Here is a 25,907-nt window from a genome sequence, read left to right as displayed (position 1 = left end):
GCAGTGTAACAGTGGTGCAAAAAAAGCAAACACTCTGGGATGTATTAGCAGGAGTGTTGAAAGCAAGACACCAAAGGTAATTCTTCCACTCTATTCCATGCTGATTAGATCTCAACTGGAATATTGTGTCAATTCTGGGTGCCACATTTCAGGAAAGATGTGAACAAATTGGAGAAAATCTAGAGAAGAGCAACAAACAGGATTAAAGATCTAGAAAATATGACCTATGAAAGATGACTGAAAAAAACTGGGTTTGGTTTGTCTGGAGAAGAGAGAACCAAGAGGGGACACGATAACAGTTTTCATAAAAGGTTGTTACAGGGAGGAGGGAGATAAATTGTTCTGGTTAACCTCTAAGGATAGGACAAGAAGCAATGTGCTTAAATTGAAGCAAGGGCAGTTCAGATTGGACACTAGGAAAAACTTCCTAACTATCAGGTTAAGCACTGGAATAAATTGCCTAGGGAGCTGGTGGAATCTTGGTCATTGGAGATTTTTAAGAGCAGGTTAGACAAACACTTGTCAGGGATTGTCTAAATAATACTTAGTCCTGCCATGAGTGCAGGGGACTGGACTAGATGACCTCTTGGGGTCCCTACCAGTCTTGATTCTGTGATTCCCCAAGTATAAGGGAATATTTTGTCATCACAGAGCTATGTTAGCATCCTTTACACCAGGCTTCCTCTTAGACTATGACATAAGAATGGCTGGGCTTCCCTGATATCAAACTACCAAAACAACTCCTTGGGCCCAGTGACAACCCACATCAATTGTAAACTGGTGTGACAGGGTCGGGCCAGAAGGCTACAGGAGAGTAACAGAAGGCAGATATATTAGCCCCAGGTTAAGTAGGTCCCTTTTCCCTGGGTAAGGTAACAGGGAAGGTTCCAGAAAAATCAGGAACTTTCTGGAAACAATTAAGGCAGACAGGCTGATTAGAACACCTGCAGCCAATCAAGAAGCTGCTAGACTCAATTAAGGCAGGCTAATCAAGGCACCTGGGTTTAAAAAGGAGCTCGCTTCAGTTTGTGGTGCACGTGCGAGGAGCTGGGAGCAAGAGGTGCAAGACGCTGAGAGTCAGAAGGCGTACTACTGGAAGACTGAGAAATACAAGCATTATCAAGACATCAGGACGAAGGTCCTATGGTGAGAAGAAAGAAAGTGTTGGGAGGAGGCCGTGTGGAAGTAGCCTAGGGAGTTGTAGCTGTCACGCAGCTGTTATGGAGCCACTGTAGACAGCTGTAATCCACAGGCCCCTGGCTGGAACCTGGAGTAGAGGGCGGGCCCGGGTTCCCCCCATCCCTCCAACTCCCTACTTGATACCAGAGTTGTTGAACTGGACTGTGGTCTCCACCAGAGGGGAAGGTCTCTGGCCTGTTCCCCAATCCACTAGGTGGATCAGCAGAGACTGCAGGGATTGTTGTTCTTCCTTTCCCTGTGCTGGCCAGTGATGAGGCTAACTGAGTGAATGGCAGATTTGAGCCACGAAAGTGGCCAAACTGAGGGCTGCCGTGAACCTCTGAGGCGAGAAAATCTGCCAATAAGCTCAGGCCCCACCAAGGCAGAGGAGGAACTTTGTCACGCTGGACAGATCTAAGAAGGGGATCGGAGAATAAAAAGTGGCTTCAATTTCACCACTGGTTGACTCCATTAGGAATCAACATGCGTTTTCATTTAATCCACATACCTAAAACACAAAGTCAATATCAGACATTAACTGAAGAGTTTCATTTTAGTTTTAGGCCTAAAATGTAACTCATCACTGCAGCAAATGCAACTGTGCTTTAAGCAAGCTAGTATTTTTGCAAAATAGTTCACCCCCCCCACAGTTATTTACATTTTACAGAAACAATCATCAACTTGCATGTCATTCGTAACATGCACACTTTGGGAAGTGAGCATTCATGTGTACCATCAACCTACAGCTGTCATCTTTCCATTCAGGAAGTCACTCAATCCAAACCACATATTTATGTCTAGCTAAGCTCCTTCCAGGCTCTCCTCTTTTCTGTCTTCTCATCTTGACACTGCATTTTCAGAGTCCTCTATCAACTATCTGGGCTCACCTCTTCCAAAAGAAGCCACTCCACTGCTCCTATGTCAGTTTCTATTAACTCTTCCCCTCAAAGTGATGAGCTCCCCAGTTCAGTTTCAGAATTTTCATTTAACATTTAACTTTAACGTCCCTGAAAATTGATTTTAGCTTGAAGATTCCTTTGTCCTTCAAGTTATTCAGATACCTATGCTCTTACGACAAAGTAGAGCTGTCAGAATGTTTTTGTGCCACCTTTCAATATGATTTTATGAGCAAAGTAAGTTTCTAATCTACCTTCCCTATATTGTTCATTAAATTTGTATGATATAATATAGTTGAAGATAGATAACACTTGTGTACTCCTCCTGTTAGTGCAAGACTGGCTATGTCTGTGTACCCCCGCCGCTCATCCACCTCTCTAAGGCTTCTTCCAAAGAAAACGTGAAGATGACACTTTTCATTCTCATTTGTCTTTAAGGTGTAATAACCAACATAGGGCACAATATTGCAGCTGACGGCATATTATTCTACAAACAGATCATAAACAAGACCTTGCTGGCAGAACAGCAGCAACTCTGTGCAAAAGAAGTCAGCTCACTAACAAGCAAAGGTAGAGTTCCAAAAAAATTCATGATATGAAGAACAGATGGTGGCTGGATAAATCGAATGAGCTTCAACTTCTCGCTGAAACCCTTGATATACATGACTTCTTTAATGCTGTTAAAACCATTTATGGCCCATGCAGTAGAGGCCAACCCCCGTGAGATCTAAAGATGGAGGGGAGTTGATCAAAAAAATGGAAGCCATCAACGCACACTGGAACAACACTTCAAAGATCTCCTCAAATCAGGATTCTGCTGTTGACGACAGCATCTTCACCTTCATCCCACAACACCCGATCAGAGATGAATTTGGAATACCTCCAACCCTGGAAGAAGTGTGCAGAGCGATCAACATCTTTGCTGAAGCATATCAGAAAATGGGACTTGCACTTAACTTAACATCCAGAAGACAAAGGTCCTCCACCAGCAAGCTCCTGGTGCACAATTCCGAGCACCAGCAATATGGATCCACAATAACACTCTAGGGAATGTTGCATGCTTCCCATACCTTGGAAGCCACCTCTCACGGACATTGATGAAGAAATCCAGTACCATCTCAAATGGGCAAGCCAAGCTCTTGGTCATCTGAGAAAGAGGGTGTTTGAAGACTGCGACATCAGAACCAAAACCAAACTCATGGTCTTTAAAAGGGTTGTGATCCCCACCCTACAGTATGGGGCTGAAAAGTGGACAACATACAAGAGACCTCTTAAAGCTCTGGAGAAGTATCAATGCTGTATACATAACATTCTGCAATCAAAGGGGTGACAGACACACTAACATCAGCATCCTCTCGCAAGCTAATATTACGAGCATTGAGGCCATTATTATTTATCATCAATTTCACTGTGCAAGTCATATTGTCCGGATGCCCGATTCCAGACTGCCAAAACAAGTAGTCTCCTCACAATTCAGCCCAGGCAGAGAAACCTCATAGGAGGGCAGAAAAAATGTTACAGGGATGTCCTCAAGGCTTATAGGAGGAAATTCAACATTAAACATCAACTTGTGGGAATATATAACCCAGGACCGACAACAATGGAGGAACTGCTTGAGACAGGGAACTCAGCACTTTGAAAATCATATGTGACTACATGTAACGGAAGAACAGAAGTGATAGTGAGCTTGGTATGGCCCGAACTAATATCCCAAGGTCACCCGCCCTACTTGGAAACACACGCCTGCAATGTGGCAGAGTCTGCAGCTCCAGAATAGGTCTTATCAGTCATCAACGGACCCTCAGATCATTTGAAATGGACAATCCATGAAAGACAATCATCCTCAACTTCAAGGGATTCCCAATGATATACATACACACACACACACACCTATCTTTTTCCAGGCACCCAAGCATCATATTTAATACATTTATTGCTGACGCTACACACTGGACAGATTTTTTTCAGTTGACTACCTTAGCCTCAGTTACTCCTTGATCATTTTCCCCTTCGAAAGATCCTACTGCTTTTAGACTCAAGGGACAAGAAAAGTTCAAACTACTTTTAGCAAAATTTGTTACTTTATATCCATCATCTGAAACTACTCAAGGCATCATAGTTTTTAACTGGCCAAAACACAGTGTTTGCAAGCTTCAACTCACAACCAATCTCCTCCTTGAATGAGAAGTTTCTTATCCCTGCTAATTTTTGGTTAGCAGCTTCTCCTTCATCACAAATGAGTAATACATCTCCTCTGTAGAATTCAGAGGCAATCCAACTGGTACTCAAAGCTCCAGTTGCCAGAAGCTGGGAATGAGCGACAGGGGATGGATCACTTGATGATTACCTGTTCTGTTCATTCCCTCTGGGGGGCCTGGCACTGATCACTGTCAGAAGACAGGATACTGGGCTAGATGGACCCTTGGTCTGACCCAGTAGGGCCACTCTTATGTTCTCATGATCTAAGCCCTGCTGTTCAACTCAGGGCACTAGAAGGATTTTTTAAAACCTGCAGAAGCCCTCCAGCAACCTATTAGCATTCAGATAACTTGAAATTACATTAACTAACCTAAACATATAATTGCCTTCAAGTCTCTCTTTAGAGAAAAAAATTATTTTGTATTCCAGTCATTTACGAGACAACCATAGTGGGCTGAATGACAAGAGACTCTGCTAAGAGAAAGAAATTTGCAGGTAAGAAATTTCTCATTCTGCTGCACAGCTTCTCTTCTCATTCATCACAAGTGTGTAGTAGTGAGCAGTGATTCACAGATATAGGGATAAAGGATAAAGCAGACTTTGTTATTATGGTAGAATTATCAACAGAAATAAAAGTTGCCCCTAAAAAGCAAATCCTTGTAATTTAAGAAAGTATTTGAGATCCAATACAGTCATACCTTTTCCTACCAAAGGATGCTTGTATAGAGGAACAGAAGCCTAAATTGCAAGACTTCCTCTGATGAGCCTCAGACTTGTCTCCCACACTGTCAGGTATCTTGAAAACCTCCATGAATGGTATCCCAGATACTTAGCATGTAAATTGGTGCAAGACTTTAACATCTTGCCTGGTGCAACTTTGAGGCCTTAAGGCCTGGCATTTTGGTTGGAATGAGATGAACAAGGAACAATTGGTGTGGTCACTTCATATGCTTGAGATTTTTATTGCTCTAAGAATGCCCATTTATACCACCCTCTTCTAAAGGCGTGCTAAGGATTGAAACAAAATGGGAATAACTATTTTCCAGGAATTATGGAAAGAAGAACTTACCTTGGGCATAAAGGTTTCTCAAGCTCTAAGAATAGCAAGGGCAGCTCCCCACTTTGTTATGGTGCTTAGTTGTAGGACCCATTGCTGTACAACAAAGAGCACTGTACAAAGATACAGGCTGTTAATTGTGGGTAGTCCAGGTTAATTGTAGGTGGTCCAGGTCCTAATGAAATGGGGTCCCTGCTATAAAAAGTCTAATCTTTCCTGGAGGTGTCACAGAAATGCCTTCTGGAGCAGTGGAGAACTAGGAGGAAGACCTGAATTCTTTTCTATATCCTTTGTATGAACTGTCCTGAAACACATTACATCTTTCTCTGCCTGAGGCATAATATCCATCGCCACAGAGAAGCTTTGACCTCTGGTTACTCCCAGGTTTGGGAGGAATAGATACTTGTGCTTCAACTTGGAAGCCAGCCTCTAACAGGAGGTAGGAGGAAACTTGCCCAAAGGGAATGTTATGCATAACTGCTCATTACATGGTTTCTTGCACCTTTACTGGCCACTGTCAGACAGGATACTAGACTATGAACCACTGGTCTGACCCCACATGGGCATGTCTATGTTTTCTTTTTCCAAATATGCAACTGATAGAGCTATCAAAGTAAGCTGAAGAGATAAGTACTTGGGGAATTCACCCTCTAGGTATGCGCTCCTCCCTTCAGGATTGTTTCCATAGTAAGTACACATGATTGGCTGAGAGTAAAAACTGGACTGGCTTTCAGCACATTTGTACTTGCCTGCCCACAAAGACCCATTTGGATGTGGATCCACGAAAGACACTTAATTTTGCATTGCCTCTGGAGGAATTTTTGCAAGCACATTGAGAAATCCCATTCAGGTGGTAATACTGTTGCATATCACCAGCTATTTACTGGGGATAACTGAGGATTTTGTTGGGGGACGGAGAAGATATCTAAAATTTCCTTGACAGCTTAAGTTTTCTCCCCTCTGCTAGGAGAATATAGTCTCTTCCTAAATACCCTAGGTGCTGGTAGCAAGCAACAGTTTTCTATGCTGGCTTTTACAGTGATGAATGAGGCCTCTATAAATTCTCAGCTACTAATTTCTTTAATGTTTCTCCATTGAGAAACATGTGCTACCATAACACTAAAGAAGTTTAGTTTGGTATTATTTCTTGAGTTACATGGAAGTCAGTAGCCCCTGGCACAGAGTGCCTCATTCATGGATTTACATATCAGACTTCAGTCACATCTCAATTTACTTGTGATGCCTACTTTATTTGATCATGTCTCTTGCCCTTTTGGTTAGCAGCTTGCCCCCATATCTATGAACCTTAATTTAAAACAGCATACAACAAACACTAATACACTTAATTTAGCGCATACGGTCTCAGAACTCACCTTGACTGTCCTATCGGTTTGTACTGGTGTGTTGTGTTCTTGTTCCTAAAACCCTTAAACTGAAGTTTAAGTGTCTCCTGCTGACAGAGAAGAAACAGGATACGGCTGGATATCAGAAAAATAACTTTAATTGACTTACCTTTTTCATATGTAGGCATGTTCTCCTGAAGGAGTCTGCTAAGCTGGAACCCATTTAAATGCAAGAACCTTAGTTGTTCTCTCATTGTTTTCCCTTCTATAACAGAAAGTATAATATTCCCAACACTATTTCTTGAAATTGGAAGGCCAAGACCTATAGCCAACGTAGCAGCTAAATCCGTCTGTTGCACAAGTTCTGGCTGTTTTAAAGGGCCTAGAATAAGGAGGAGAATATTTACATTACAAAATTATTCCAATTTGGAAGGTGGAGCTGCAAGCTTGGGTAGTCTGCAAATTTGTTCACGTGTACTAGAGCAGATATGTTCCCAAACCAGGGTCTGTTTAAAAAAAACAAAACAAAACAACCACCACCACGGGTTGATCACAGTCTAGCTCCTCTTCCTTTCCAGCTGCTGCAACACAATAGAGGACAGCAAAAGCGTTATTAAATTCTTATGTAACATTACTCTTCCACATTAGTAATTACTGTAGTTTTAACAAGCATGTATGTAATTATGAATACAACAGGGTAGTCCATGAAAACATCTTTGAACTAAGTTGTGGTCCACATTATGAAAGTGTATGACAATCCCTGTACTATATAATGACAGGTTTCAGAGCAGCAGCCGTGTTAGTCTGTATCCGCAAAAAGAAAAAGGAGGACTTGTGGCACCTTAGAGACTAAGGAATTTATTTGAGCATAAGCTTTCGTGAGTTACAGCTCACTTCATTGGATGCATCCTGACACACTCAGTGTCCCCAACACACTGTTGCCAGAATATGTATCTAAAGGGTGCCATGTAAGGTATCATATGTAAACCAGTGAAACACCAGTCCTGGAAATCATTGTGGGTTGCATACAAAGACTTATGGGCATGCACTGGAAACAGGTTCTTAAAACATGTTTGGAAAGCAGTGCATAATCCCAGCCCGCCCTAGATAGAGAGACTTTGACCAGAGGGTTTACAGGCAGAGAACAATGAAAGGAAAATTACATAGAAGATAAACAAAGTAATCAAACCCAGAAGAGGAGCAAATTATTATGAGGATGTGAACTCCTTAGTTAGCACACTTGGGACCCCAGAGTCTGAACCCCGCTTCCCAGCAAGTAGGGTGACCCAGACAGCAAGTGTGAAAAAATTGGGACAGGGGTTGGAGGGTAATAGGAGCCTATATAAGAAAAAGACCCAAAAATCGGGACATCTGGTCACCCTACCAGCAGGTCACCCTGACTCTTAAGGCAAAGACAATGGACTTTGGAAAATACAAGGGAGCAAAAAGCCATTGGAGTTATCTGTGACTTAGGAGACATAGGGAACAGAACCCTCTGAGCATATGAACATGCGATTCTCTTGGCCTTAAAGGCAGGAGCTGCTGGAAACTTGATCTAAGTGAGAAACCTGCTTATGTAAAGATTGTAACTTGCTAAAATTAAGTTTTAGTGACTGAAAACATGTTTTGTTTGTAACCATAACTGTCTTTTATTCTTGCTTAGAATCACTTAAATCTCTGGTCATGTCTACACTAGGAAGTTTACAGCAGCACAGCTGTACCAATACAGTTGTGCCACTGTAAGATTGCTCATGTAGCTGCACTATGCCAAGAGGACAGAGCTCTCCGGTCGACATAATACCACCACCTAAATGAGAGGTGGTAGCTATGTAGGCAGGAGAGCATCTCCAACCAACATAATGCTGTTCATACGAGCACTTATGCTGGCAAAACTTATGTCACTCGGGTGGTGCTATTCTCACACCCCTGAGTGACATAGGTTTTGCTGACATAAGTGGAAGTGTAGACATGGCCTCCGTTCCTCATTAATAAACTTTTTCTTAGCTTTACTACAAACCATCTCAGTGCTGTTATATTGAACTAAGTGAGAGTCTTCAGCAAACCTAACAGACTTATGTGTCTGGAGGCAGGAAACAATTTCTGTGAGTGTCCAGCAAGAGAGAATGGACACTGCAGGGAGACATCTCTGGGGAACTCATGTTCACAGATTGATACCTGTAAGGCAAGATTTAAACTGGCAGAGCCTTGAGGAGTTTGCTGGCAAGGCAGACAGGCTGCTGGTCAGGGGCCCGATGCATAGTTTAGCAGCAACAAAGCTCTCATTTGCTGAGACAGAGGGATAACAGTGGCTTACAGTTCTGGGAGTCCTAAACAGAATGTCACAGATGGTTCCTATTTATTCTCATGCTCATTCAAAATGCCACCTACAATCCTTAAGTCTTCTTTGCATGTAATCCTTGCATGCTAGTCTCAGCAACTTTCAGAATGTCATTAAAGACAAGAAGTTACCCACTGGTAAACTTGATTGATAACAACTGGTTGATATGTAGATTATATCAAACTTATTTAGTAGCAATAAGGATTTGTATCTCCTTAATAGGTTACACAAGTAATTCTTGATCAGCACACTAATTCAAATATAACTGCCAGTAGGATTACCCAATTTGCATAAACAAAATCTACCAAATTAAACACAGCCTGAATTATTTTCCCATTTGCAAGAGTAAGACCATTTAGATAGAGTGACTAAAATTCCAACTAGAAATAGAACAGATAGCAAGGGAAAGCTACATATGAGTTGCAAGGCTCACTATTAGTTACACAAATATCAAGGGACAAAATGCCATAATTTCACAAGACTCTTCAAGGTGTCATGCAGTTGACATTGATAAAATTCAACTGGGAGCAACAATCAGCTCTTGATTCGGTTATTTCAATATCTGAAAGCAACCCAACTGCCCTTGCTTGACAGCGTTGAGTGCATCAGCTGGACACCAGCTCTGCAGATGAATGATATTTGGAAGTGCCTCAGCTGTGCTGAAGTAACCTCCAGCAAGAGGACTAAGCCAAGTGTCTGACGGCAAGATTTAAAAGCAAGAAAAAGTCAGATGTCCTAGCAAATAGGTTGGGGGAGGCCAGGGAGCAGGGGACAGAGTGATATGGAAGGGCAAATTTATCTCACCGTAACTTAATTTAATTGATTATTTGGACAAAGTGTTTGAATGTAATTAAAAGTTATGCAAACCATAGAATAAATACCTTTATAAACACAAACAAGCCACTGTGATATTCCCTCCCTTTTCCTCTTATTATGGACAAATGCACTTTTCACAATGGAATGTGGTGTCAATCAGAAAAATCTTTAGTGCTGTACAATTAGAAACTTGACCAATAGAAGGACTACTCTCCTGCTCAGCATTCTGCATTCAGGGATTGGAGACAGGCATCCACATTGTCAATATTTCAACCTCTTGCCCCTCCACAGCAAGAGCTCCACTTCTCTCCCTAACACCACCATTCCAGTCTTTAGTCCTCCCACTCAGCACCGGAAATTGACATTTACTCCCCCATCACTGATCTGGGGCACAAGGGAAGGACAGAAAGAAGTTCTTCTCAGAGAAAGGCAAGGCTAGGCAGAACTCACTTCAAGCATTAATTCAGTTCCAATCTTGCCTCCTAGTGGCCAATAATCAGACTACCTCTTCAGAAAAGACCCCTTTAATAGACTCCTGAATCCTTTAGGAAGTTAGCCAGTCCTAAAGTGATGGCCACATGGAAAACAAATAGTTTAAGAGGCCAAAACACAGAGGTCATGTTTTAGCAGGACATCAGTGCACACAAAAGATAGTAAAAACACATGGCCAACGTGTTACAGTTTATTTCTCTACTAATGCAAAACATTGTTAAAAAACTGTCTGTAAAGAGGAAGTGTCTTATGTAACTTAATCTACACCAGGGGTCGGCAACCTTTCAGAAGTGGTGTGCTGAGTCTTCATTTATTAACTCTAATTTAAGGTTTTGCATGCCAGTAATACATTTTAACCTTTTTAGAAGGTCTCTTTCTATAAGTCTATAATATATAACTAAACTATTGTATGTAAAGTAAATAAGATTTTAAAAATGTTTAAGAAACTTCATTTAAAATTAAATTAAAATGCAGAGCCCCCCCGGACCAGTGGCCAGGACCCAGGCAGTGAGAGTGCCACTGAAAAATCAGCTCGTTTGCCGCCTCTGGCTCGTGTTAGCTACCCCTGATGTACACCAATGTATAACAGCACTTTGAACCTGAAAGTTTAGAGCCACTATGAACTAAACTAGAGATGAAAGCATATTCTAAAAGACTGTTTAAAAATCTCCTACAATTGTACAGTTCTGAACAGGTTTTTTTAATATGATAAGAACTGAAATTCTTCAATCCTTACTGTGACAAAGTGGGGGTTCTGTGTGTACCACTTCTGAATTGTGGATATTTTATGAAATTGTATCATGAAGTTACCCTGTCATGGAAAGCCTACATGTATGTGGATCCACCATGAATTAGCATGATTGTGTCATGTCTCCACCAGGCCAGAGATAATGGTGAGTGATCTGCACTCAGCAATTGTCTATTCAGAGTAAAGCATCTTGGGACAATGGGTTTGTTCTAGATGGAAGATACTTCTTCCCCTTGTTGAAAGGGGAGGGGGTTGAGAGCTGTGGAAAATTACATAAAGGCACAACAAAAGAAGCAGGCGACCCCAGCAGGAGTCTATAAAGGGACTCTGAGGGTGAACTGGGGCTGGGGAAACTGAGCACCCAGCCAGCAGCTGCCATTTTCCAGTCGTCCAGCTCTGAAGGCAGCGCTGCCACCAGCAGCATTGTGGAAGTAAGGGTGGCAAACCGGTAAACACGCACGCTGCTATTAGGGCACACCAGGAATTGCAGTTCTACCAGAGTCAATGTTGGAAAAAGGATGAGCAAGAAGAAATCACGGACACTTGTTCACATTTCAAAAATCTGCCTGGACAGAGATCAGTGGACCAAAAGAAGAGGTAGGTCTTGTTGGGAAAACCCCGACATATGCTGACCCTACTCACAGCAGTCCTAGTGGGTGGCCAGGAAGGGCCACTCGCTAGGATCTGTGACACTTACCATTTCTCTTTTCAAAAGCAGAGCTGATAAATAGCAGAGGTGTGTGAACTTCTTCCTCTGAGGAACCTCCATGACTGCCTGTTTCGGACATCCCATGATCACCACACACAATAAGTAAGTTGGGCAAAGACGACTCTCTTTCCTGCAACTCTCAGAAAAAAAGGCTTCAGTAACATCAGACATGCACAAGCTTCAGAAGAATATTATTTTTCCATTTTAATAAAAATATTTCCTCTAATAATTTGTTTTTAAAATGGCTCTGCTTCCAGAGCAGATTAGTAGAGATGCACTCAGCAACTGCTGACTGCAGTACAGCTACACTGCCAGGATACTGGATTTTGACATTACTTCCACTCCTCTCCTTAATTTTGAAGTTTTAAGGCAAGCAGATCTTTCAGTACCTAGCAAGGATAGCAGAGTTAAAAAAAAAAAAAAAAACACAACTCGGGATCTAAATAGAGTCAAAGGAGAGACAGACTGAACTAGCAGAACAAGTAACCCTCAATATTAATCCTGTATCGTATATTAGGACAAAAACCTAAAATCAAGATGAAGTCTAATGAACTTTTAGAAGGTATTTATATTCCAATATCCTCTTTCCATTCACTCATGACTCAGATGTATTCAGGGGAAGATATCCGATATGGTTTATCTCACGCCAAAAGTTTATTTTTGTTGTGGGAGGGGAGAACCAGAGGGAGTTTAAGTGAAACCCATCCAATGAGTTGAGTTGTTAAATTAAAATAAAAACTGCAGAAAAGTTATATTTTCCTTAATGTAAAAATCAGTCATGGTATATTTGTAGTCTCCAATGATAAACGCAATACTTGCTCTGTTTGAGTAAGTAGTTTTATATTTTTTTAAATGTCCTAAAGCTTTTAGGGTTATATTTGCATATTAACAACTCTATTGATTATCTATTAATGAATTATGCCAAGCCATTCCAACACCATATGGAAGGTTGCATTCTATCTTGCACTGAAAACAGGGGTTCAACCTCTGATGAAAACGTGGGGCAGATACTTTCATACCAAAAACTAAACCAAGCTTAAGTTTTGATAAACTTTAGAAAAAAATCAATTTGCCTGAATTCTAACCAATTAAAAATTAATCTTAAGAAGTCTGTTTTGAGTCTCAGGATTTTGGGGGTCCTTCTAGCTTAAACTACAAACATGAAACAGCCAAGCTGCACATAAGTAGTTTGAGAGTCTTTCTAGGGTTATACTATTATTTACAAAAAACTTATAACTGAATCCTTAAGTGTTAACATAAAACTTGATTTACAACATCCACTTCTATTTGACGCTGTATGCAGAAATCTTTATAACAATTAAAGAGAGTGTAACACTACTTTATTTTATGCTCTCTGTAACTTTTCCTGCATCCAAAGTTGAAGGCTAAAACAGTGCGCACAAACTGCATGTTACTAGTTCAGGGGCATTTGTGAGCATTAAAAACTTTTAACACAGAAATAACTACTGCATTGAGAAGCTATGTTCTTCATGAAACCATACTTCAGGTTCAGCAACTTCATTCCTGAATAAACTCAGTTTCATGGAAATAATGATCTTCCTGAAAAGAACAGCTACCATGCTGAAGATTCTGGATTTCATTAAACTGGTCAGCCAAATCAAGTGTGAGCTCTTGAGCCAAATGAATGATTTCAAAAGAGAAAAGGATCCGAGACAAAACAAATACTACAGTGGTTCTCAACTCTGGTCCATCACTCATGCAGGGAAAGCCCCTGGCACGCCAGGCTGGTTTGTTTATCTGCCGCGCCCGCAGGTTCGGCCGATGTTGGCTCTCACTGGCTGCGGTTCGCCACTCCAGGCCAATGGGGGCTGCAGAAAGTGGCACAGGCCAAGGAATGTGCTGGCCGTCCTTCCCACAGCCCCCATTGGCCTGGAGCGGCAAACCACGGCCAGTGGGAGCCGCGATCAGCCGAACCTGCGGACGCGGCAGGTAAACAAACCGGCTTGGCGTGCCAGGGGCTTTCCCTGAACAAGCGGTGGACCAGAGTTCAGAACCACTGAAATACTAGGATCTTTCAGAGTAACCAGCTAGCTCAGGAGTCGGTCCTATTCTTCATGAACAGAGGCGCTGATATGGGGGAGAGCCTTTCTGAAACTATTAGCCTTATAGTCAACCAAAAACACACAACTTTTGTTTTCAGAAAAAATTCAGCTGCACTTTTGAACATTAGGATTGCAGTATAATATTGGCTTTTGCCACGTGCTTCCAGCTGTGCCCTCTGCCTAAAACTGGGGCCTTACAGGGTGGAGGGGAATTGTTTTTCTAGTCCATGAGCATTTGTGCTGTGCTATAGAAGAAAATCTTCAAAGCAGCAGCTACTTTCATGATGAAGGGATTCTTTGTGAAAGTGCCCCTTTTATTTTAGTGCAGCTCCTGAGCCAACTATATAACTTTGATGGACGCTTCCACAAAAATCCTGGGCTTCTTGAAAGTAGACACTGTTTTGGCTAGAGATCCTCTCAATCTTAAGACTGGAAATACATAAACTGTCAGTTCAAATTTCATTACACATATCAACAAAAGCATAAGAGCAAGGAAATGAAGTCAAGTCATTCAACCGTATATACTCTCGGTTCCTCCACCTAGAAACAAACTTCACCACAGAGAATACACCACTATAACTCTGCCCCAGTAAGGGTAACAGTTTTCCAGCACCCACGTTCCCCTCCCACGCCATATATTAAGGAGTGTGATTCCACAGAACTGTGCAGAAAGGATAGAGGTGATGAAGGCAGAGCTATTTGTGGTGGTGCTGGTGTTGAAGTGCTGGGAAACTGGCATTCCTGCTGGGACAGAGTTCAGGTTGCAGTATGTCTACAGTAACGTACCACTGCGGGAATTCTGCGCCACTAAACAAGCGCAGAATTAATGTTCCCCACAGATTTCCCCCTCCCCCTGCAGAATAATTGATTCTGACAGGCAGGCAAAGGGAAGCTGCAGGAGGGATCATGCTGTAGTTACACCTTTTGCCTACCAGGGGCTGATGTGACACCAGAAGAGAGGGCAGCTGGCTCACAGGCCAGAACAGCCGTGGAGAGGGAGGCTGCCTTCCTCACAGCGCCCTGCCTGTGGAGGCAGGTGAGGAGGCACAGCATATGGGGTGGATGGACCTACTCTCGAGTAGGGCAGACGAGACTGCTGGGGGAAGCGGGGGGGTGTCACACAGATGGGCTAGTGGGGAGGACAGACTGGGGCAGGAGCACAGGAGCTAGTGAGGGGCTAACACTGAGCCGGGGCTGAATGGGTGTGAGGATGCAGGACCACAAGGGGACGGGGCAGCTATGCCTGGCTGAATGGGGAGTGGAGATGCAGGGACATCTGGGGATAAGGGCAGATGTGCCTGACTGAATGGGAGGGGCTAGGAGTCAGCCAGGGTCTGCATGGAGGCGGCTCCACAACTCTAGAACAATCCCTTCCCTCCCCCCAAAAAACCCCAAACTGTTCCATACTTCTCCCATCCACACCCAACAACCCTCCAAGTTCACTCCCAGGCTCCTTCCCAGCAATTACTTTCCTCTCCCTCAGCTCCTCCTTTACACCTGACTCCCCCAAGCCTTTGCACTGCTTCCGAAGGGTGCAGGAAACACGTTTTTGTATTGGTTTCAGAGTAACAGCCGTGTTAGTCTGTATTCGCAAAAAGAAAAGGAGTACTTGTGGCACCTTAGAGACTAACCAATTTATTTGAGCATGAGCTTTCGTGAGCTACAGCTCACTTCATCGGATGCATACCGTGGAAACTGCAGAAGACACGGTATGCATCCGATGAAGTGAGCTGTAGCTCACGAAAGCTCATGCTCAAATAAATTGGTTAGTCTCTAAGGTGCCACAAGTACTCCTTTTCGTTTTTGTATTGTAGATTAAATGAATTATTACTCAAAATTCTGTATTAAGATGCCTAATAAGGAATCTATTTGTCAAAAAACATTTCCTGAATCTTTTTTGTTGTCTATATTGTGTGACAAAGCTCTGTCCTTGCCTCCGTGGGTCCTGCGTTTCCTGGAGGATTTCGCTAGCCTCAGAGGCTCCCTGTGACCCTCCACGTAACCCTTTTCTCTCTCTAGAGACAACGGTCACAGCCTACTAAGCCATTTTCATCATAAGCCAACAAGGGAGGTGAGGAGAAGTTATCCTTCCTTGCACAGTCTCTGTTGTCTCCCAGTCTCAGTCATTAATCAGGGGGCAAACGTGGGGGGGGGGGAGGGAGAGCCCGGAACCACCCTCTACTCCGAGCGCCAGCCCAGGGACCCTAATAGTATCAGCTATGGTAGCTGACCTTTTAGAATCATGACATGCACAATACCCTCGGCTACTTCCCCCACAGCAGCCCTCACTTCCTCAAGCTCCACTTCACCCTTACCTCAGGGCCTCCTTCCTTGTGCCAGATATGGTGTGTACTACTCAGCCTCTCCAACAGCGCAACTTCCTCCCACAGCTCCTGACATGCACACCCACCTGACTAACTGGGAGGCTTTTAACTAGTTTCAACCAGCTCCTCATTGGCTTCAGGTGTCCCAATCAACCTAGCATTCTCCCTGCCTTCTGGAAAGTTCTTAATTGGCCCCAGGTGTCTTAATTAACCTGGAGCAGCTGCCATTTCACTTATCCTGGTACCAGGGATTTGTTTAGCCTGGAGCTAATATATCTATCTCCCACTACTTTTCTATAGCCATCTGGCCTTGCCCCGTCGCAATTGGTTCAGACATACTTGCTGACAGGTATTTTGAAATAAATTACCAAAATGAGTGAAACTAGCATGATTATAGTGTTATTTTGACAAATAAAATATGCAGAATTTTTAACTTTTTGGCGCAGAATAACCCCAAGAGTACTACCACATGATGGTTCTAGTAGCAAAGTAGCAGCTTTCAGTGGAGTACTGTTAGATGCTTTAACTTCATTTCCTCATTTCTGTAGCTTTGTGTTAGTCATAGCTGAACTTTAACTGAGTGTTCTTGTGTGTTAACATTGATCTGAAACATACGCACAATTGCTAGCATAGCAGAATGGAAATACATGGCACCCAAATTAAAGTTATTTAGGTTAATACTCCTTATCACATTAGATTGATTGTGCTTGTATAGTATTGTAATAGCTTGAACATTTTAAAATAGGACCTGATCCTGCAGAGTTTTGACAGTCTTTTCCTTCTGTGACTTTGATAGCAGCTCCTGGGTACTCACCACCACTTTTGAAAAGTGGGTTATATTTAGGCTCCTAAATATGCCTTTAGGCACCTGCTTTTCAAAGTCTTGGCCAGTATACTCAAGAACATCTGTTAATAAAAGTTGTGAAAGTAAAATCTTTAAGAACAGGAACTAGAAGTAAGTGTTTCACCTTTGAGAGGAGTGAAGTGTGAATCTTCTTGAGGATGTTATCCATTTCATAAAGCTTTGGTCCCACCAAAGGGCTGTTTGGTCCAGTCAGATGACCAATATGGTCCAATCCTAGGTAGTGAAGTATTAGTATATCCCAGTCTTCTCTTTTTAAGACACCGTCCAAATGCCTGGTAACGTTCTCATCAACCTTGTAGATGAAAGCAAAACATTTTAGAAAAATCACATCTTCCTATTCTACTAGGAGTAAAGGAAAATTAAATTGCTTCATTTGACACCACACGTTCAAGTTCCATAGAAGTTAAGTGAGAACTGCAGGATGATCACCAATTTTGAAAATCATATTTGCCATGTAAATCAGCTTGAAGCCAGGAACCTAACTGTAGGTACCCAGTTTCGCCCCTTTCAGCCCCGGTTCCCCCCCTTTCAGCTGAAGAGACCCCAAAACAGACAAGAATGTATGTATAAAAAAACAAAACAAGACAGGGCTGTCAAGCCACTGAGGGGCATTAATTTTCTTTAAAAAAAAGAAATAGTTTAACCTTTTGACTAATTTTCCTCCTGTACTCCCCTGCCTTTCACCTCTATCTCCTTCCCTACTGTTCAGTAGGGAGTTCAGTCTCCAATATTAACTCTTTTGTCCTTCTACTGGTTTTCATTGGAGGAGCCCAGCCCCTCCCTTCCCATTCACTCTTGATACAATTTAAAGTTTTTAAACTTTCTACTCAGTTTGACAGCCCATTTGGAGTTTAACATTCATTCTAGGTTCTTCTCATTTTAAAAGAAAAGCTATGTAAACATTCAGTTCAATACTAACTTGTCTATTGAGCGATCAAGGCCTTGTAATAATGGAATAATCCACATTGAAAACTTCAGATCATGTCAATGTTTCTAGAGGAGCAATGTGTATCTAATGTAGTTAAGTGGTAAAAAAAAAAAAAAAAGATTTCCACTAACAGTAGGCCTAACAAAAAAAAAGTTAGCTTTTCAAACATGGAATTAGAAAGTACCTATGGCAGCAGCCACCTAATGGTCTTATGGTTTACTGGAAGAAGGAATCACAACTTCCAAATATTAACTGAAATTGTAGAATTTTTTTCAGCACATGGAAACAAGTGACTTCAAAACTTGATTACTTCCCTCCTCCCTCTTTGCTAAAATAATCGCACGAGCCACAAGAGCTATAAAAAAAAAATCTCAAGTATGGGATTAAAAATTTGGCAAGGCATATAGCACTAGTACTAACTTTGGTAGTCCTTTAAGACACTAAAATCATGTCAGAAATGAAGTGGCAGAACAGAACACAGTAATTAGACTTACGTGATTTTTAAGGTGCAAAGACACACAACTGGCCAGGAGAGGGCGATGTGTGTGGGGAAGGTGGTAGGTGTGTGGCAGGAGACCCTGTTTTCTAGTGTTCAACTGCATTGAATTTCTGTTGTAAGTGATTTGTGATAAATCAAACTTTCAACACTGTTACTGCACTTTTGCCACTAGGCCCAGACTTCCAACCATGAAATCGTTCAATCCCTGCCACTATAATCTGATTATTTAGAACAAGATGGAGAGTTTAGCACAAACAGGATTACGTTAAAAGGCAAACTAATGCAGTATCCTGCTTACATCTGCATGTTACCCTACGTGTGGGCCAACATGCTGCTGCACTGCCCCAAGGGAGCACAAAGAGGCATTTTGTTTAAGAAACACAGCTTCTCCCAGGGCTCCTGCATTGCAATGGAATGGGTGTGCAGGGAAGAATAGTTTACAGCACTCCTTTACATAGGAGCTGAACACTTCCCCCTTACAGCCAGCTGGCTACCACACCCCTGGCCTTCTGCAACCAATTGTTCAGAGGAGGAAGCCCCAGGGCTTGCTTAAGCACCCAAAACTGAAACATGGGTAGCCTTTCCAGGACTGCCCTTCATCACCACTACACAGCCATCTTAGAGCACATGGCAATCTAGACAAAACTGGATATTTTTGATAGCTACATGATCAGAGATCCTAGCTGTACTAATACAACTTTTATTTTTGGTTTGTATTATGGGAATGGTGAGTGGACTGAAAACATGTACAGCTTTGTTTAAAAATCCACAAAATGATCTAGTCTCCCACCACTACAAAGTTTTGTGGGTAAATCACATGAATATTAAATAGGAGTTATTCACAGACCTCCTGCACATTAATGGACAAACGAAATGGCACATGCTTAATCTTTTTCAATTAATTAGGCCTGGAATAGCTGTTTTTTAAAATGAGCATGCAGCTATATTAAGGGTTTTCTATTGCTCCCCCATTATTATCGTATCCAAGGACCTTCCACATGAAATTCATGGGAACAGCAAAATCCCTAGTTTCATACTGTGAATACTTTTTTTAAAATAGGGTGTATCAATCCAGTTTTCAATTAGTAGCCAATGTCTTGCATACTCCAAAACATGGCCAATGTTTTTTGAGAAGGAAGTATTCACTAAAGGTTTGAAAAATGTGTGTGCTCATACGTAAAAGCTTCTTACCTCAGTATAATCTGACACAAAAAATGATGTTGTTCCATCATATTCCACAAAATGCTTTGGAAACAGTTTAACCCAAGTGTCGTCACCATAAAAGACTATTCTTTTCCCAGCTGTTTTTGCCTGCCATATCAGGTTGTCTTCCAAGAGTGCTGGAGAATTAAGGTTCATGATAACATCAATGAAGCCAGGTATGCTACCAGTCATCAAAGCCTAGATAAATAAAGTAAACAGCAGAAGCTAAGGTAGTATTTGACACTTGTGTGAAAAATAATGAGGTAAAATTAACAGTGGCCTGGCCGGGGGAGGGGGGGGGGGGGAGGAGGAGGAGAGAGAATCAGGCTTACAATGTCAAAGCCTAATAAATGAATTAACCCACGAATTGCCATACCAGAGTCCAGTATCCTGTCTCTCACTGTAGTCACTGGAGCTATACTGAAAATGCTGATTCAGGGCAAACCGCAAAGAATAGGGCAGACGATCCCCACAATTGGTGGTTTAATCTATAATTAGGTTTCACCAAGCTAATGACCAAACAGCTTCATGCTTTCCTGGTTACCAAGAAGCCGAAACACAGTTCACTTTAAGCAATCCAGCCTTTGGCTCCCACCCAGACAGCCAAGTCTAATATAGTGAGGGTTAAACTTTATTCACCATATGTAAAGTTCTACCAGCCCCAAGAGACCCAGACACATTACCCATCAGGTCAATGAATATTTCAGAACTTACTGCTAATCCTTATCAACTAAATCTAAGATTTATTAATAACGAAAAGAAAAAAAAAAGTTTCTATGGTTAAAGATCATTATACATACAGATACGAGTAAAGTCCTTAGGTCAGTTTCATAGCAGAGATGGTGAGGCTGCTGATCTGTAAAAATCCTTTTGGAATCAGTTTAAAAGGTTATAGTCCAATAGGCAGTCCATATGCAGAGTTTGTTCAAATTCTTCCACAAAAATTGCAGGGTTAATCCAGAGCAGACTAGAGCCCTCAGTTTTACAGGTTTAGACTTTCCCTGTCAAAGTTTAAGCAGATCCAAGACAGCAAGGTTCAGGCCTGAAACTTCCTTTATAGCTTGAAGCTCAGTGGATAAGCCTGTTGGCAGCAAATGATTACAGCAGGCCTTCCTTGATGAAGAATAGGTAATGTACACTGTTGCTCTGAAGCTAATCTTTGTTTCCGAGGCATACACTGGTAACTAGTTGCATTCATTAGCATAAGGCAATTAATCATTCAAACAATTCACAGGTAGTTTTACTATGCAGAATCACAAATTTCAATGAGAAATTAAGGCAATATTACACCACAAGTCTCATCTAAATGAGATAGTTTTTGATCTCCGAATCAACAGAATACTGTAATGCAACATTATAGGCAGGAACAGAAATCTAGCACCCACAAGCTAATTAGACCACATTGTTAAACTTTTAACAAGATATCGTTAAACAGACAAATACAAGAAGTATCTACTTTTAATCCTCTAACAATACAGACCTACATACCTAGGACTCTAGTCTATATAACATGGCCCTGTTATCTATCTACAAGCAATGGCCCTGTTTACCATTTCCATACTCTTCTAATATGTCCTCCTAAGGGTTACTTTCAGGTCAACCAGCCTACTGGTTCCTTAACTGCTGGTTCAGCATCACAACAAACTGCCACACCAGAGGCAGTCCTGTACCCTGTCTCTGACATTAGCCAGTGCTAATTGGCTTACATGAAGGTACAAGAAATCCCATAATGGATCGTTTTCCCATAGGGGAAAGCCCAGGCAGTAGTTGCGTTTAAGCCCACACGGACACAGCCCATAGTAAAAGCTTCTACACTTACATTATGTAAGGATAAAAAATTTACAATCCATAACAACGTCATTTTAAAAAAATCCTACTAAGCTCTTGGCCTCAATTAGGGACAGGAATATTCACATACTGTGCTCTGAGTAGCAACAAAAAAGATTCCTGATTTAACCGATTTTGTGGAACCTTACCAAATGTTAAGGATGACTCAACTAAAAACAAAAGTTCTCAAAAGAGGGAACAAAATTTAGGAATAAGGGAAGGGTGTATTAATCATGGATGGCAAGAGTTTCTAAAGAACAGCCTAAAAATAAATATTTGAGCGGGCACAGTTGTTTTCAAACATCAACCCATAGACAGCTGCCAAAAAAAATTTGCAAAGTGAGAAAGTTTCAGCCCAAGGAGGCAGAAGCCTTCTTGTTTTCATGGAAGTAAGTGTTTACAGAGATAAAGTATTGTTTATGCCTCTGCTGGTCTAAAAATATCAGACTGTTAGCCAAAGCAGAGAAAAGTACAGCCCTCACCAAGGACTCCAAGATAGGTACAGAAGACTATTTATGTACTGAATTATTTGATTGCATTTATTTTTCCATTCTGAGAACAGAAATAATGGTGTACAATTGACAATGCATGTTTGGCTAAGAAGCTGCTGTATCTTGCAATGTTGTTTTCTTTATGTTTGCATCTTTTATAAAGCTATAGTTATCTGGGCAAAGGCAGTGGGATTCTTTGATGTTAAGTGTACTCAAACTTTGTATCTGAGATGAAATAATTTAAGACAGCCTCCAGGTTTGTGTACAAATAGCATGAAACAGGAGGGAAAAATTCAAGTGATTAAGAGTTTTACTATGAATGAAATTCTAGGATCCTACCATTTTCTTTATATTACATTCTATAATATTGTTGGTTAGTTTTGCAGACTTAATGGTCTGCTGAGCTCAGCAACACCAAACAATTTATTCTCTGCAAATTTCCATTTTAGAGTAAAAAGTGTAGGCAAAGCAATTTGGTTACCAAAATTCAAATTATCTAACCTAAAAATGAATAATCACTATGCAGTTGAAATTGAACAAGTTTGAGACCCAGCTAGAATATACTGATGCTTAATTCACCAGTACAGGCTTCAGATCCAGATAACAGATGCTGCTATGGTCATCACCAGTCCAAAAAAGACAGCCACGCAGCCCTGGATTTCTGTTACCTTAACCATCATTGAACAACATCACATTGCTTCTTTGAGAAGAGATATGGTCATATTGTAATCCAAATTGTGTTCACAACCATGACCGGAGTCCCAGGGGTGCCAACTGATGTCACTCAATTAGGGTGAACTGCAAAGAATGGGGAAGACAATCCCCAAAGCTGGTGGATATTCCAATATTTAGATTTACCAAGCCAGCACAAAACAGCTTCTATAATACCTCACTGGTTACCAAGAAACCAACAACACAGTCCCTTAAAGTAACCCAGCCTTAGGCGTCCACCCAGACACCCAAGTCAAATAGGATAACGATTACTGAAAATCTTATTCATCACATAAAAACGTTCTACCAATCCCAAAGGATCGGACACTTTACCTCCCAGGTTAATGAATATTTCAGATTTTACCCAAACACATGCTGACAGCCAATTCTTATTAACTAAACTAAAATTTATTAAAAAAAAAAGAAAAGAGACTACTGGTTAAAAGATCAATATACATATAGACAGGAGTACAGTTCTTGAGATTAGATTCATAGTGGAGATGGTGAGCTTTGTAGTTGCAAAGAGTTATTTCAGAAATAGTCCATAGGTTATAGTCCTATGTTCACATTCAGGGCGATTCAAGATTAGAACTGGAGATCTCAATCTTGGTCTTAAGCTTCCCCTGCATGAAGCATCAAGCAGATCTGAGATAAAAAGGATTGGGACCCAAGGCATCTTTATACATTTTCAGGCCTTCTTGTGACAGCTTGGAGTCCTTAGGCGAACAATAGGCACTCATGGGGACTTTGAAGAGGACTCATTTCCTAAGCATCGCCGATAATTATCTACACAGATTAACATAAGGCAATTGCCCGCTTTCCAACAGTCTCAGGTGATTTGCTATACATTTCAAAGAGAGACTAACAGAGTGATATCCTAGATTCACAATTTAAATATTAATATTCCCTTTTGATCTCTGAATCAATAGCTATAGTGACAGACAAAAATGTCTGTTTACATGACTAACATTTAACAAGAAATAAGCACATACATACAATTAGTATCCCCTCCAGTTCTTTAACAATACAGGTTGCACTTCAAAGTTCTAGCTTATCTAACATGGCGTAGCCTAATTACCATTCACACTCTTTTCTAACATCTCTAATGGTTGTCTCTGGGTCAATTAGCCTGCAAGCTGCTTAACCCTTTCTGGCTACGCATCACAGCAACAAAGCCACTCACACTGTCTGCAAAGCTTTTATGGAAGCCAAGGTTATCGCACTCTAGAAGCTTCAGCCAGGAACAACATCACCTCCTTATATAAACATTTGCACAACCTTACTGATGCGAAAGGTCATTCATTCAGAGTTTGTAGCAATGATGTTACAGACTGCTGGCTTGTAAAGTCTCTGATAACTTCTAAAAGATGGGAAGGTCCTCAGATCATAATCAATATGCTCTTTTCAGTTGTAAATCCACAGTCCAGAGCACAAAACAGACAAGATGGAGATATTTCCAGGGTCCTTCATAGCCTTTGCCATATGGATGGTGTGATGTTACACCCCGTATTCTTATGGAAATATGCTTATGATGTGAATATGGCATAACAGATATTTTATGCAAGATGGGTCTTGTAAGGTGTCATTGGAAAAGTTATAATTTACTGAATGTGATTATCCAATTTGTATGTATGTATCATTTCTGTATCTAAAGTTACGAATATTGACTAAGTAACAATTACAATTGGGTGTGTACTTGGGGAACATCCCCTCCCCACAAGACAACAGGCCATCAGCCTTGATGGGCAATTAGGAAGAAACAATAAGACTTTGAAGATACTAATCTCTCTCCTTCCTGAGAGGCGTCCTGGGACATAGCTGTGACACTACTAGGTCAGGTGATCCTATCACCTAGTACTAAACACCATCTTGGACTTCTAGTAATTTTCCACTAAAAGAGGAGGAAGGTCAAAACTGGGAAACAAAAGATTCCCACCTTATGTAAATCTTATTTAAGGCTGGGGAGTAAGGTAAACAGGACTCTTCTCCATTGCCTTCCTGCCCAAGAAAACAGACTGAGCTGTGGGAAAGGCAAGGGCTGACTTCAGATTGAGACAGAGGAGTCTAGTCTGTAAAGAGAAATACCTGGAACTCTAAGCTACAGAAACTCTGCAACTTCCTAAAACAACATTTAGGAAAAGAAATTACTTCTTGAAACTAGTCTCTTTAAGATCTTAAGCTTAGTATGCTTGTTTCGTTTTATTTGCTTGGTAATCTGCTTTGTTCTGTTTGCTATCACTTATAATCACTTAATCTGCCTTTTATAGTTAATAAACTTGTGTTTGTTTATTATTAAACCCAGTTTGTGCAATTTATAACTCGGGGGTGGGGGTGAGGGTGAGAAGTTGTGCATACCGTCCTCCAGATTGAGATAGGGGGCAAATTTATGAGTTTACATTGTATAGATTTCTCTACAGCGCAAGACTTTATTATTTTAGGTGTACTTTCCAGAGGGGAGCTTCATTTGTGTGCTGGGCCATTTTCTAGCTGAGTCTTCTCATGGAGAACTGCTTGCAGCCTCTGAGATTCTACAGCTGGTGCGTCCCTACCTGAGTGTGCGTGCTGCCAGCAGCCAGAGAGCTTAATTCAGCAAAACTAGTGGAGCAGGCAGATTCAGTGAAATCCCAGGACATCAGGTGGCATCCCAGAAAGGGGGACTAACCCATCACAGATGAAAATTTACTGACCCAAACAAAGCTCACAGTTTCAGTTTGTGGGAAACTATTGGCACAAGATGAAGTCCAGGGTCACATGAGCAAGTCACATTCCCTTACATGGCTTGCTGACTCACAGGGGCAGCCATTACCCATATTCTGGCTGGGGCATCCACAGAAAGGCTCACTAGGCAGGATGAGTTTCTTCTATGGCCCATTGTGAGAGTCAATTGCCTTTGAAGGGCCATCAACACAAAGCTGTCTGGCTTCAATGTAGATTTTACCTGGTGGGTGTTACCCCACAAACAAACATCTGGGATGCAGATATATATAGCCAATATTCATAACTTCAGATACAGTGATACATGGATTTCAGCAGGATAAATCGCCTTTAGCGAATCATAACTTTTCCATTGACACCTTACAGCAGGGTGAGCAAACTACGGCCTGAGGGACAGATCTGGCCTGAGAGCCATTTTAAGCCAGCCCACGAGCTCCCACTGGGGAGTGGGGTCTGGGTCTTCCCCCGCTCTGGCGCTCAACCAGGTCACAGGGTCAGGGGCTG

The 25,907-nt window shown here is 41.6% G+C and overlaps 1 protein-coding gene across 3 annotated transcripts in view; it reads right to left on the bottom strand.

The window, feature by feature from the left end:
• PIGG (phosphatidylinositol glycan anchor biosynthesis class G (EMM blood group)) overlaps positions 1-25,907 on the bottom strand; it is a 178,308-nt gene that overhangs the window by 140,526 nt on the left and 11,875 nt on the right. For all 3 annotated transcript variants that reach the window (XM_075128893.1, XM_048851464.2, XM_075128894.1), the window contains exons 3-6: positions 19,648-19,857; positions 17,133-17,321; positions 11,766-11,907; positions 6,844-7,056 (exon numbers count right to left, since the gene is read on the bottom strand). In XM_075128893.1, the coding sequence (XP_074984994.1) occupies positions 6,844-7,056; positions 11,766-11,907; positions 17,133-17,321; positions 19,648-19,857 (754 nt within the window). The remainder of the gene's footprint in view (positions 1-6,843; positions 7,057-11,765; positions 11,908-17,132; positions 17,322-19,647; positions 19,858-25,907) is intronic.

The sequence above is a fragment of the Caretta caretta genome, chromosome 5 (assembly GCF_965140235.1).
Source record: "Caretta caretta isolate rCarCar2 chromosome 5, rCarCar1.hap1, whole genome shotgun sequence".
In the NCBI taxonomy this organism is placed as follows: Eukaryota; Metazoa; Chordata; order Testudines; family Cheloniidae; genus Caretta; species Caretta caretta.
The sequence above is the reverse complement of the archived record's forward strand: the minus strand, read 5'-3'. Positions and strand labels throughout refer to the sequence as shown.